This window comes from Barbus barbus, assembly GCF_936440315.1.
Source record: "Barbus barbus genome assembly, chromosome: 16".
In the NCBI taxonomy this organism is placed as follows: Eukaryota; Metazoa; Chordata; class Actinopteri; order Cypriniformes; family Cyprinidae; genus Barbus; species Barbus barbus.
In genome coordinates this window covers 6,741,926-6,756,127 of record NC_136744.1, presented here as the reverse complement: position 1 = coordinate 6,756,127, position 14,202 = coordinate 6,741,926, and the positions used below count along the sequence as shown (strand labels likewise).

The 14,202-nt window shown below is 35.8% G+C and overlaps 1 protein-coding gene across 4 annotated transcripts in view; it reads left to right on the top strand.

The window, feature by feature from the left end:
- The window catches only part of LOC306882827 (protein quaking-B-like), a gene marked incomplete at its 3' end in the record, with an annotated part of 100,243 nt that overhangs the window by 48,262 nt on the left and 37,779 nt on the right, over positions 1-14,202 (top strand). For all 4 annotated transcript variants that reach the window (XM_079437756.1, XM_079437757.1, XM_079437755.1 and 1 more), the window contains exon 3: positions 9,634-9,750. In XM_079437756.1, coding sequence (XP_079293882.1) covers positions 9,634-9,750 — 117 coding nt within the window. The remainder of the gene's footprint in view (positions 1-9,633; positions 9,751-14,202) is intronic.

Sequence of the window (14,202 nt, the reverse complement as noted above, 5' to 3'; positions counted from 1 at the left end):
TCTCGTGTTTTGACAGTTCTGGGCCAATCGTATAGAAACTTTCCCAGAGAAAGACCTAACGGCAAATTTATTTATAAATGAAACCCAGGTGGAGCGTTTAACAAATGTACAATAATTTACAGAGACAATAATCAGAGGACCGTTTCAGCAGAAACACCTGTTACTCACAGCAGGTACGATTATTAGTCTGTAAAACACGATAAAGATTGCTATATTATTTCATCACTGCGGGGTTGAGTTGCATCAGCCGTTCGTAAGTTTTTGCTTAAATTGGAACATAAAGTCCACACGAGATTCCTAGTAACTACTAGCTGGTGTATAACTTATCAGGCCTCAAACATTATGGCTTATAGAGTTGAAGTCATAGGTTCAATTCCCAGGGGGAAAAAATAAATAAAATATCTTGAATTCAGCATAAATTGCTTTGGATGAAAGCATCTGCAAAATGCATAAATGTAAAGGCATTTGTTTACATACTGTTCTTTCTCTTTGAATGCAAATGTCAGCATCGCTTCATATGTCTAAAGAACAGGTAAAACTTACTAATGGTTACAGCACATGATAGTATTATTTACATAATTTATGGAAGAAAATAAATATAGTCTGCACTAAAAATTTCACAAGGTTTTTCTTTAATGTTAAACACTCTAAATCCACTCATTGATTGTTTTATATATTTTAATATAGCAAAATCTGACATACACATACCCCTGGTTAGGAACTGAGATATATCATGGTTTATTTTGTAATATTTCATAATCAGTAACCAGAAGACAGAAAAAAAAAATTCTTTCTTTTTTTTTTTTAGATTAAAAGGAGAGCAAATTGGAGAACTAAGTCTCTTAACTCTTAATTTTCTCGTCTCCTGTAGCTAAGGCAAATAATTGGGTACATTTCAGTCTGTGTCTCACACAAACCTATTGTGTGGTTTCAGGAGGCTTGGCAAATAGCCGACAAGTCAAATTAACTACTTGTACGATACCTTTATGGTGCTTTTCCATACTTTTTTAAAGCTGAAAGCTTCATTCATTGTAATTGCATGGAAGAAAACTACTAGCTTTTGTGTTCCACAGAAAAAAAAGAAAATCATATGGGGTTGTAACGAAAATGATGACTGAATTTTCATACCCGTTCAGAATTTTTTAAATGCTGGTAGCAATGCAACACCTAAGTCATTTGGACCCTGCTTCCATAAACCCTGGTGGACATAAACCCAGCACACACACATAATGGAGTGAAATTAGATAACCACAAGGGAATCGGCCAATCAATACCTCTCACGGATCATCAGCACAGGAAGCCGTGATAAAACATTTGAGATCAAGTGTTGTAGATATGCAGGCATACACGCGGTTAGACCTCTCTTTTCCTCTCCGTGAGTCCCCCACCTCTCGGATGAGAGATGCGCTCTCCTTCCCCTCCCCTTGTCCTGCACAATAATGAAAACAAAAGACATCCTGCAGCAGGGAATCAGAGCACGGTGCTATTAGAAGCCATGCAATAATTAATTTGCCTATTACCAGAGCCGACTCGTTTATCTTCATAAGATAATGCCATCACTCCCAGTCTCTGGCAGACTTGCATGCGCTCTGTCTTAAACGGCCCTAATTATGTCCCCGCTGCCTATTTTATTGTAGTTGATGGAAAACACACTTAATCTCCACTGTGCAGAATGAGTAAATAGGCCCCAGCCTTGAACAGCAGATATTAGAGATTCCATTAAAGCCCGGTGCTTTTTTATGTGGCTTTTGTTTAGGGTGCCGGAGCACTAAAGAGCTGAGGTAAGGTGTACGCAGATGAAGCAGATAAGTCAAGCTGTCTTTATCCGTTGCTTTTTCACACACTTCCAGATAGAGGGAACTTTGTAGTGGCAAAAGCCCAGTGATATGATTACGGCTACCAGTCAAGTTTAAATTTATGAATGGCTGAAACGATCAGTCAGTTTATAATGTTTTAAGTTTAGAAATGGCGTGGACTGTGGTCTGTTGTAGTGGTTTGGGCTGTAACTCAAGCTAGATTAGGTTTTTATTGCTCTTTCTCAAGAGACTTCATGGAGTTCTCAGTTTCAAGTGTCAACTTTGTCACAGATGTTACTGTTTTCCTCAATAGAAACACAAATGAAGACTTTTTTTAATGAAACCTGAGAGATTTCTGCCCCTCCATTGAAAGCCCACTGAATCAAAACTGTGGCGCTTCAAAAAGTCCATTAAGACATTGTAAAAGTAATCTGGTTCTTCTTTTCTCAATCATGTTTGAGCTTCCATATGTGATGTTTAATGTTTAAATGTGAGTAAAAGCCTAAAATGACTTGGATTAAACTGCTTGATTCATAAGGATTTTCTTTTTTTCTTTATTTAGGACTTTATGAACTTTTTAATAATCCAAGTTTTGTTAGAATGGACTTTGTTGGACTGATAGTTTCATTAAAATACCTTCAACTGTATTTCAAAGATGAACGAAAGTTTGGAACGTAAAGAGTAGAAGTAAATGACAGATTTTTTTATTTTTTTAGTTATCATTTATATATCCTCATATTGTACCGAACATGACTATTTTCTTCTGGGAAACGCAAAAGAAAATATTTTTAAGATGGTTCATTCTGCTCTTTTCCATGAAAGCATACAATGACCTGGTCCTCTGAAACATCAGAAAGAAGAAAAGAAGCAGTGTGGGTCTGTTTAAAAATTACCCCATATGACTCATGCGCTATATACATTTTCTGAATTCATATGATAGATTTGTGTGAGGAACAGACCAGAATTTAAGCTGTTATTCACTAAAAATCATTGTGATTGGTCACAAGTCATACAAGAATGAATGCCAGTTGGGTGCACTTATCCTTTTAACCCAAAGCTTTGCTAAGATGGTCACCAAACAAACTGTCTTCAGTCCTGTGGTCCAGTATGTGCTGAGAAGGGTTATGTGGGATTTAAAAAGGAAGAGAATGTTGACCGTGACCCAACTGAGGGCGCAGCTGCCACCCTGATCACTCAACAGACCCACAGAAATGGACACTACGCACACTCTTAAAGATAAAGCCTCCAGAAGAGGGTTTTCACAACGATGCCACTGAAGAAACATGTTGGGCTCTCAAGAGAACCTTTCAGTGAACTGTTCTTAAAAGAACCATTTTAATGATCTAAGGGATATTTTTTCCATTATAAAGAATCTTTTGTGCAATGGAAGGTTCCATGGATGGAACCATTGGAATCATCAGTGCCAAAAAAAGAACCTTGAGTTCTAATATTTTGAAGTTAAAGGCTCCAAAAGGAGCTTTTCACAGCGATACTATAGAACACTCTTAAAAATAAAGGTTATTTAATAGCAACAATGGTTCCATGAGGAACATTTAACATCCATAAAACCTTTTCATTGGACAAAAGGTTCTTTATAGTGGAAAAGGGGTCTTTTGATTAATAAAATGTTCTTCACACTAGGAAAATAATGGGTTTTTAAGAACTGTTCACTGAAAGGTTCTTTGAGGAACCAAAAATGGTTCTTAAATGGCATCACTGTGAAAAATCCACTTTTTGAAACTTTATGGGTTCCTCAAAGAACCTTCAGTGAACAAATTGTAAAAGAGACATTTTTTCTTCACGTGAAGAACATTTTAATAATCCAAAGAGCCTTTTTTCCATTTTAAAGAACTTTTAGTGTGATGTAAGGCTCCATGGATTTTAAAGGTTCTTTGTGGAGCCAATGATGTCAATAAAGAACCTTTATTTTTAAGAGTGTGCACTGATATACTTGAGTTAGTTCACAGTGGCCCTTGCATCTTCAGTTCTGCACAGCATCACACCGACAGCACCTCCCACACAAACAGACACATCTCACGCTAACCTCCATCCATTGCCCTGACATCACCTGACAGCGAGGAAGATGAAAATTTAATTCATCTTTTTTTCTCGTCACTCAGTACAAGAACACACCTAGACACTCACGCAGACCTCTTCACAAACTTGCATGCAGACATTCATCAAAGCATCAAAGGAGCTTTGTGAGAAGCACAGCAGGAGTAGGCCCACACAAAAGGCGCAGGTACGAGATAGTGAGATTGTGTGCGTTTGATAGGAGAAGGGAAGTGTTGCATCCATTCAGGTAGGCGAGACGATGCTGTCACTTATGCTTTTGGTGTGCAGTGTGTGTGAGAATACGTCTGTGTGTGGTGGCTTCACTTCCCGTGTTTGTCTTTTTTGGGAGACAGACTAATGGGATATATGCCAGCAATGTTTGTGACATGGAAGTTTAAGCTTTCAGAATCAAATGTTTTTGTATTCTTAAATCATTTTTGTCCTACAGTCAACATGAAATCTGAATTGACCCCATTTACTTTCTTAATAAATGTCCCTGATTTTATTCAGGATGATTCATCAGTATTCATTCATTTTATAATGAAATGTACTTTTTTGCCCCTGAAACTTTTTTTTTTTTTTAGCAAATAACATTATTAAAAATAGCACCCTCCTCACCCTCAATCCACTCAAATCCAGTTGAAGAAATTGCAGGTCCATCTTATATTATTACATAATTTTTTACTGAACATAGAGCACAAAAAGGGTTCCAGGCAAAATCCCATTCATCTTCTTGAATTGATAACATATAAACCTAATTTGTTAAAATTTTATATTTGAAATAACGTTAATTGTTTTTTGAAGAAGTCTCTTATGCTCACCGAGGCTGTATTTATTTGATACAAAAATATTAAATATTATTTCAATTTAAAATAACTTTTCTATTTGAATACGTTTTAACATGTAATTTATTATTCTCTTGTAAAGCTGAATTTTCATCATCATTACTCCAGTCTTCAGTGTCACATGATCTTTCAGAAATCATTCTAATATGATGATTTTCTGCTCAAAAAACATTTTTGATTATTATTAGTGTTGAAAATGGTTGTGCTGCTTTATTTATTATTTCTGTATTTATTTATTCTATTTTATTTTTAATTTTTTGTGTGTTTGTGTGTGTGTGTGTGTGTGTGTGTGTGTGTGTGTGTGTGTGTGTGTGTGTGTGTGTGTGTGAAAACCATGATACATTTGTTCAGGATACTTTGATGCATAGAATGTTCAAAAGAACAACATTTATTTGAAATATACATTTAAAAGTGTTCATATTTTTTTAATCTTACCCAAAACTTTTGAATTGTAGTGTGTAATGGTTTCGAGAGGAAAAAAAAAAACAGTTTTCATGAATGTTGAAAACTTTGCCATCACAGGAATAAATTACATATTCAGCATCTTTGCTGAATAAAAGTATTAACTTCTGATTCAATTATGTAATTTGCAAAGCTTCATGGAATGAGTCACTTTTATATTTTTATTAATTGATTGATTGATTGATTTCATTTAATAAAAAATAAATACTTCTAGAACCAAGATACCACTGAAAAAGTGGGTGGATACTATTGCATTTCAATATATGTCATATGTCAACAATTAAATGTGATGTGAATACTGTTTAATGTCATCTTTATGAATAGCTTCAGAATTGGATGATATATTGACTTTGATGGCTATCCACTAATGAACCCATTGAATTCATTATTAAATGTTTAAAAGATGAGGCGTGTTTGATCAGTTTTATGAGATTTCATATTTACTCCCAGCACAAATCACTATATGTGAAGGACACTGCAGCAGATTTTTCCCATCAGGGAATACTCGCCAACATCTCTGAAACCCAACAGCCAAGTAAAGGCGAGTTTTTTTTCAGATCTGTCCGTATGTGCCTGTGTTCAAGTGCTCTCACCAGGCCCGAGCGTCACATAATCCAGACGGAGAGCGGAGGTCATCCGACCGTCTGTGAGCTGCTACAGAGAGCTGTGTGTGTGTAATCCCGGCAGATGTGTGAATACAGCAGGGAGACCGCTGATGTATAATTTGCGCCTGCTGCTTTCGGAGTGAAGCCGTTCCTTCTGGAGTCTCTTGCACTGATTACTCAATCTCCAAGGGCACCTTGGAAATTCGCCTGTGCAGGCCTGAAGAAAAGACTTTGATTTGATATACCGAGCAGTTTTCCATCACGTAGCGACAGCGGCTCTGAACATACATGACCTTTGAGATGGCTTGGCTTCCGAAAGGGCTTGTTATATTTCCATTGGTGGTCCATGAGGGTATTTATTTTCCAGGCAGGCTCATATGTATATAAATATCAAGTAACCTGTAAGAAGTGTATTATCTTCTCTTTTTTTTTGAAGTGGAATACATCCTTGTTATGGCATATTTATATGTGGCGCTTTTATTCAGTTTTTTAAAACTGATATTTTAACTAAAGTCTCTCTTCACCTGTTCCATTAACCACAAGTAGGCTTAATAACGCACTAGCGATACTGGTTTACTTCTGATAATTATAGTTCTTTTAGTGAATGTTGTGCAAATTTAATTTATTCTTCCTGTTGTGCAAGCATTTTGGATGGAAATAAATGATATTTCATCATACATTTCATCATCATGCATGAATAGCAATTCTAAGTGGTTATTTTACTTATCAGTGCTCATTACTTACAGTATTTTACTTTCTTTTTACTTTTATTTACCTGTCAGCTTCCTCTAGCACTTGTGCAGTGATTAAAACCTGGGTTTGACTGTGCTTGAAGGAAAAATATTATATTTTATACACTAATTGCATTGCATGCACATTAATAAGTAAAGTGATTATTCATGATAATTTTAATTATGTTCATACAGTCAGTGAATATATGCAATATATGTATTTGCAAACATGAACAAACAGTTTAAATTTGGCCGAGTTAATCTTGACTGTGTGATGCTCTTAGCCATTAGACACTTTCATTTAAAAATGAATTATTAGCTTGTAAAAAGCGCCATATGTATATTGTAATCGGTTTATTAATAATAAAAAGATAGAGTGACAGTCATCTTTTTTATGTACATGCAGACATAAACACACACAACTTTTATTTGAAGGGTGAATGCACATGCATACAAATGTAATGCACGCCCGTGTGCTTTGTGCCTCCAAGTAAAATTTAATTGCTTCTTTTCATTCATATCCACAAGGCTCTTCGACAGGGATGAAGGGTGCCAGAATAAAAAAAATAAAAGCTGCACAAACACATACTCAGTGACTGTGTTTTACCAGTAGTCGATTATGCATGGAGTCAGTCATGTGAAAAGAGCGTAGCGTCGGAATACCAAACACATTGATAAAGCAGACCCCGAAGGCTTATTGATTAGAGCAGGAGGCATGTTGTGTAAAATGGGATTTTACAGAATGCCAGGCTGCATACCTACAAAACAAACTGCCGCTGCACGTCACACTGACTGTATTAGAATGGAGTTCCCTAAAGGAGAGAAAGAAATGCAGCATGCAAAGTTCCTAAAAAATGAAAGATAAAAATAGTGAATAGCACAAATAGCACAGTTTCACACAATGCACAAGATTATGAAGTATGCAGAAATAATTGTGGGCTGTGTTCTGGGGTTATTGAGTTGTATGTTAAATTATCTGAAGTAACAGGTCAAATATTGTAATTTTTTAATATAAACTACACTACCAGTCAAAAGTTTTTGGACAGTAAGATTTTTAATGTTTTTTAAAATAGAAAACGGTTATTTTAAATAGTAAAAATATTTCAAAATATTACTGTTTTTGCTGTATTTTGGATCAAATAAATGCAGGCTTGGTGAGCAGAAGAGACTTCTTTAAAAAACGTTGCAAAACTTACTGTCCAAAACCTTTTGACTGGTAGTGAATATTATCCAAGTTAATATTTTTTACTTACTTACTGTACTGACATATGTATTGCATGATTTTGAAAAGTCAATCAGTATTTTTTATAAAGAAATTAATAGTTTTATTCAGCAATTATTTTTTGCAAAGGATTATTTGAAACATAAAAAAATGTTCTAGTGTGTCTGCTTTTTAACTTTGAATGCAAACTTCTTTGCTTTTGCTTTTGTAGCTATTTTACAAGTCAGTTCCCGACGTAATGTCATTCATTGTACGAGCAAATTCAAAGCATCGCGTCTCGTACTCTTTTAAACTCGTAATAAAGCAGTAGTGAATGATCTTTCCTCGGCCCTCAGGACCGAAGTTGCCTATCCCTGGTATAGGGGATGCTACGGTTATGGAGACCCCTCCTCAATCCCCGAGGCCCTAGGCAATCGCCTGCTCTGCCTATATAGCTAGCACCGGCCCTGTAAGCAGCACAACTGTTTTCAGCATTGATAATAATCAGAAATGTATTTTGAGCTGCAAATCAGCATATTAGAATGATTTCTGAAGCATCATGTGACACTGAAAACTGCAGTAACACTGAAAAATTACATTTTTTTTTTAGTAAACTTTGAGGGACAACTGGAATATTTTAGTTGACTAAACTAAAAATTTTAAGTCAGCGGGGTAACAAATTATTTTAAGTTGAAACAACTATTTTTTTTTATAGTGAATGATGCTGAAAATGAGCTCTCTGGGATAAACCCCTTCGGGTCAGTGCTGATATACCTGATCGATTAGGTGAACAACTGGCGGCTCTTATCTTGTCAGTGAAGGTCCAGAGGAGGCGCTGGCATATGGGAGGCTATCGGCTGCTGCTCTCTGCACATTGTCTGAGTCCCGGCTGATGAGCTCCACGATAGCACTTAGGCAGCCTACTCAAATAAAGTACCTCCCAGGGAATTTCATTCACCCAATTTAAACCATCTCGTATGTCTGTGATCACTTTTGAACTTAGCCAGGATCAGAAATTAACCACAGTTCAAGGAAAGTGCCAAAACGCCACAATGTTGATTTGGGGCCAAAAAAATATATGAGTCAAGTATCGGTCTGTTGCAGTATCTGTATTCACCGTCTAAGAAGCAAGTGATGTTTAATGTGTAATAAACTGAAATGGTTTTTGAAGAAACATGAAAATAAGTATATATATATATCACTTTCCACAAACCCAAGGACAATGAATAAACATTTCAATAAGCCCGAGTAAACAGATGCATTTTCAATTGCGTTTTGAAGGTGGATGAGATACAGTTTCACAGAGACGCTGGGGGAGGAATTCAGTATGTACTGTAGGGGTCAAGACACTGAAAGACTGTCCATCCATTGAAGAAAAGTTCACTCTCTGAAAAAAAGGGTACAAAAGCTGTCACTGGGGTGGTAACAAAACCCTATTCATCCCTAAAGTATACACATTATTACCTAAATTGTACATTTTAGTGCCTTTTGAATGGTTACAGCTTGACAGCTTTTGTACCATTTTCAGATTGTTAATAAACTGTCTCCAGAAGGCCTAAGAGTAGAAAGCAGGAGAATGAGGATGAATCAGATCAGCTAAATAGTGTGGTGCAGAACCATGAAGGGCTTAAAAATGGTAATTATGATTCTTGTACTGAGTGTGATAAGCAGCCAGGTAGGAGCCAGTGTAGGAGTAATATGTGTGTTTGTTTGGTAGGAATTAGGAAATACATTAAAATGACTTCAAAATTAAGAATAGTATGTGTATTGCCCCCTGCATAATAATGTTTCACTATAGAGAAGAAATTCAAAAGTAATATGAAATGTAAATTTTATAGTGTTGTTGATGCAAACTGTGACTTGTCAAATGTCAAATCCTTTATCGCTCCATTCGGATGCAGATGCAGTGAGTGAGATGTGTGTGTTTGTGTGTTGCAGTTTAATTTTGTGGGCCGGATCTTGGGCCCGCGGGGGCTCACAGCCAAACAACTGGAGGCAGAGACAGGATGTAAGATCATGGTGAGGGGGAAAGGCTCCATGAGGGACAAAAAGAAGGTAAGAGCTACAAACACACACACATGTACAAACATTCACTAACACATACTTACATATAATAAACACACGTTCATAAAGACAAAGCCTGTCATTATTTGTAACATTTTATAATATAAAGTAATAAAGCACTTGTTAGAGTCAGTTGAGGTACATTTCTTCACTTTTTGTCATTGAGATGACTAGAAAAAAAATGTCTCAATTATCCATAATTAACCCCTAAATCATTAGCAAATTATTGTTTTAAAGTTCATTCAAAACTGTAGTCTCTTGTTAATACCGTAATATATACAAAAAGTGATTCTAAAGTCAAGGTTTATGGTTATTAGGAGAAAATATCCAATAGTCACTTTAGATTAGGTCACAAAAAAACTAAATTTAAGTAACATTAATTAAGTGTTTCTAACCTTTACTTGATATTTGTTCCATTAATTCATAGTACGTTTCCCAAAAATATATATAAAAAAAAAAAAAAAACATTCATCATAAATGTGTAGGTATTTACCTTATAAATAAGCATTTATTTGCTATTACTTAATAACCTTTTAATGTTTTCATGAACCATAGATATATTTCAGATGCCTTAACCCTATTCCTAATCCTAAATATACCCAGTTTAAATATTTTATTTATTTTTTTACTTATATATATATATATATATATATATATATATATATATATATATATATATATATATATATATATATATATATATATATAAGTAAAAAAATAAATAAAATTCTAATAATAACATAGCAGGCAGAAAAAAAATGTACAGTGACAATAGTTGTTAATATTGTTAAATCATACCATATTTATTGCATCACAATGTATTAATACTTTACTATAGGTTAGGGGTGGAAAATTGTATCAGTTGTTTATTATTCATGCAACAACACATTGATTAACAACAACCAGGACCACAAAACCAGTCATAAGGGTAATTTTGTTTTTAAATTGAGATTTATGCATCACCTGAAAGCTGAATAAATAATATTTCTATTGATGCATGGTTTGCTAGGATAGGATACGTTATTTGATACGTCTGTATAAAATAAAATATCTCAAAATTCTAAAACGTCACACAGAACAGGTAGTTATAATTATGTAAATAAGGCATCTGTGTTAAATGCAAAACAATCTTATAATTATTCATTTACCCTCGAGACACACATAACGCAGGCATGAACAATCATGACAAACTCACGATCACACCAGATGGAGGAATCTGATTGGCTTGTTTCGTCTTCACACATCCATATGCTTAAACATATTGTTAATTTTGAACACGCACTCAAAATTCACTCAGTCAGCAACTGTGGCTCGACGTTTGTCCGGATGACAGACGCACCAGCGCTCGCGATCGGACAGAGTTTACATGCGTACGGTTTGTTCGAGAGTAAACTAGCCCAGTCCAGTCCGCACTGCCCAACAGGGATACTTTGCAGGGAATAACAAGCCCTCCCCTCGCTCCTGAGAGCCGTGGGCAGGTGTTCAAACATTGTCCTTGGCCCCAGATGAGTGGGGGCTGGATCCTGTGGCCCTGCCAGGGCTCCTCTCCCAGTCGAACCCCAGTCAACGTACGACACGCTGGGCCAGCGACGCCAGGGCGGTGGGGGTCACGGGATGGTCTGGAAGCACGGGGTCACATTCAATGTCCATCATTAACACTTGAGCAAACACACATGTTCACATGAACACAAACGCGCAGTTTATTATGATTGGGATTATTGGTATTTTTGGGAGCAAAGCACAGTACGCCTGCACTACTACGCAGATGTGCACGATCACACACACGCACTCACATATGTATCTGATCTGGAGGCACATTTGTGTTTCCATTAGTTGGGCAGGACCCGTATTTGTACAAGTGCTGGAAGCGGATAGTTATCAGAGTCCTTCCCGGGTGACCGCGAGGAGGATCCAGAGGAAAATAAAACAAGTGCTCTGTGAAAAGCACTGTTGTCATCTCCAGTGTTTCATGCACATCTGGATCGGCTCTGCATCCTGTCAGAGCGCAGCTGGTCGTCCGAGGATCGGATCTCAGCTGTGTACGCGTGCGTGGACCGCCAATGGCCCCTTTCTGAGAGTACAACCCGTTCGACACTGACGGGGTCAATTTAAGCTCTTGTGCAAACATTCACATGTGTGTTTAACGGTTCTGCTGTCTCAAGCTGCTTCGGTAGATAGTGGAAAATCTCTTGCCTGTTTCCTTTGTTTCTCATGATCTCTTCACCTCCTACCTTGCATCTGTCATTCACTATCATTATATATCTAACATGCCACAGACGCCTGATGCATGGCCGTAGCCAGGCTTTGAAAATTAGTGAGGTCTGGGGGGAGGTTAAGAACTGTGCTATAATAACCCCTACAAATACAACTCATTATATACACTAACACTTTAAAAGGGACAGACATGTAGATGTTTGTGAAAGATTGTGTTGGCGGGATGAATATTGTTAAATCATACCATATTTATTGCATCAAAATGTATTACTACTTTACTATAGGTTAGGGGTGGAAAATTTGATCAGTTGCTTATTACTCATGCAACAACACATATGTGACCCTGTGATTTATACATCATCTGAAAGATGAATAAATAATCTTTCTATTGATGTATGGTTTGCTAGGATTGGACAATATTTGGCCGAGATACAACTATTTGAAAATCTGGAATCTGAGGGTGCAAAAAATCCAAATAATAAGAAAATCACCTTTAAAGTTGTCCAAATGAAGTTCTTAGCAATGCATAGGCCTATTACTAATCAAAAATTAAGTTTTGATATATTTACAGTAGGAAATTTTCTAAATATCTTCATGGAACATGATCTTTATTTAATAATGATTTTTGGCATAAATAAAAGATTATAATTTTGACCCATATAATGTATTGTTGGCTATTGCTACAAATATACCCCAGCGACTTAAGACTGGTTTTGTGGTCCAGGGTCACATATTAGCTACTGTAATAGTTTTCATTAGTAACCATTGCTTTATAGACGATAACTTTGTCCAGTGTACTTATAACATTTTTAGCATGATTTGATTAAAAAAACATTACCTTTTTTTGAAAGAAATTAGAAATTAGGATAGAGCAGCAAATCAACGTATTATTAGAATGATTGACACACTGAAGACTAAAATTTCAGCATTGATCACATGAATAAGTTACATTTTAAAATACATTCAAATAGACAACAATTTAAATTTTTTAATAATATTCTTTATTTAATTGCTTCTCACATAAATGCAGCCTTGTTGAGCATGAGACACTTTATTAAAAATAATAAAAAATCTTATTGACCTCAAACTTTTAAATGGTAGTGTATACTAATACATTTTATATAATATTTCAGGTTGTATATGAATGAACATTTTAGTAAAATTATAAATGTTCATTGTTAGTTTATGATCTCTAATGCATGTCAGAGCGCTGGACCTATAATTATAATGACTACAGACTCACCCTAATCCTAATAGAATACTTTTTTGTAGGAATTAAAAAAACAAACAAACATTATTTTATCTATAAATAAATTATAAATAGATTAAATTGAATGTTATTTATCGGAAAATCTAAATTAATCAGCCTAGCTGAAATATATAGTCTATCAACATAAACACTCATTTTAGCTGCTGTTATGCTGAGTTTATGTGAGGGTGAATGTAGAATAGCATGTGGATGAAACATGACACGAAGGACAAGGATGTCTGCCTGAGACAGGAATAATCTAATCAATTGCATATTGGTAGAATAAGCCAATAAGTAGGTCCACAAGGCAAAAGAATCTCTCTTGAATTACTGTGTTGAGATTCAAAAGCCATTCATTCTAATTAAACATCCAAGCAACTATTGCAAGTATTTCATTAAAGCATAGTTCATGTTTTCTCTCTGCCTGCTTCTGTAGTTCATGGACTCACACTTGTTGTTGCTACAGAAGCTTTCAACAACTTAATCTCATGAGTTACCATGAGTGTTTTCCGCTGTTAAAACATTGTCACATTGTGGATGGCCTTTAAATATAATTCAGTTACTCTTTCTCTGTCTCACCTACGCCTTAAGCACAAATTTGATGTAAAGGAAAGAGACAAGTGGCAACAAGAGCGCTGAAATGTTCTTCCACCACTCAGGGCAAGTGTTTAACTGCTGTGAGCATCTACCCAGCACTCATTTACTGATGTACTGTATCCATATCGAACATTCAGCACCGTCCCACTGTGAAGCAGATGTGTAAACACACAGAAACACATCTGCATAGTTTCCAGATGGTAGTTACTAGTTACAAAGTGTTTCTTAGCAGTTCCTTGTTCATTTTTAAAAGGTATTTTACTGTATAGCACAAGGCGAAATGTAAAGATTTGGAGGCCCATTTAAAAACCCAAATTGGCAGACATTCTACATTTATAATTTGGTTATGGATAAGCCTAATGTAGGATAGGCCTAAAGTATTA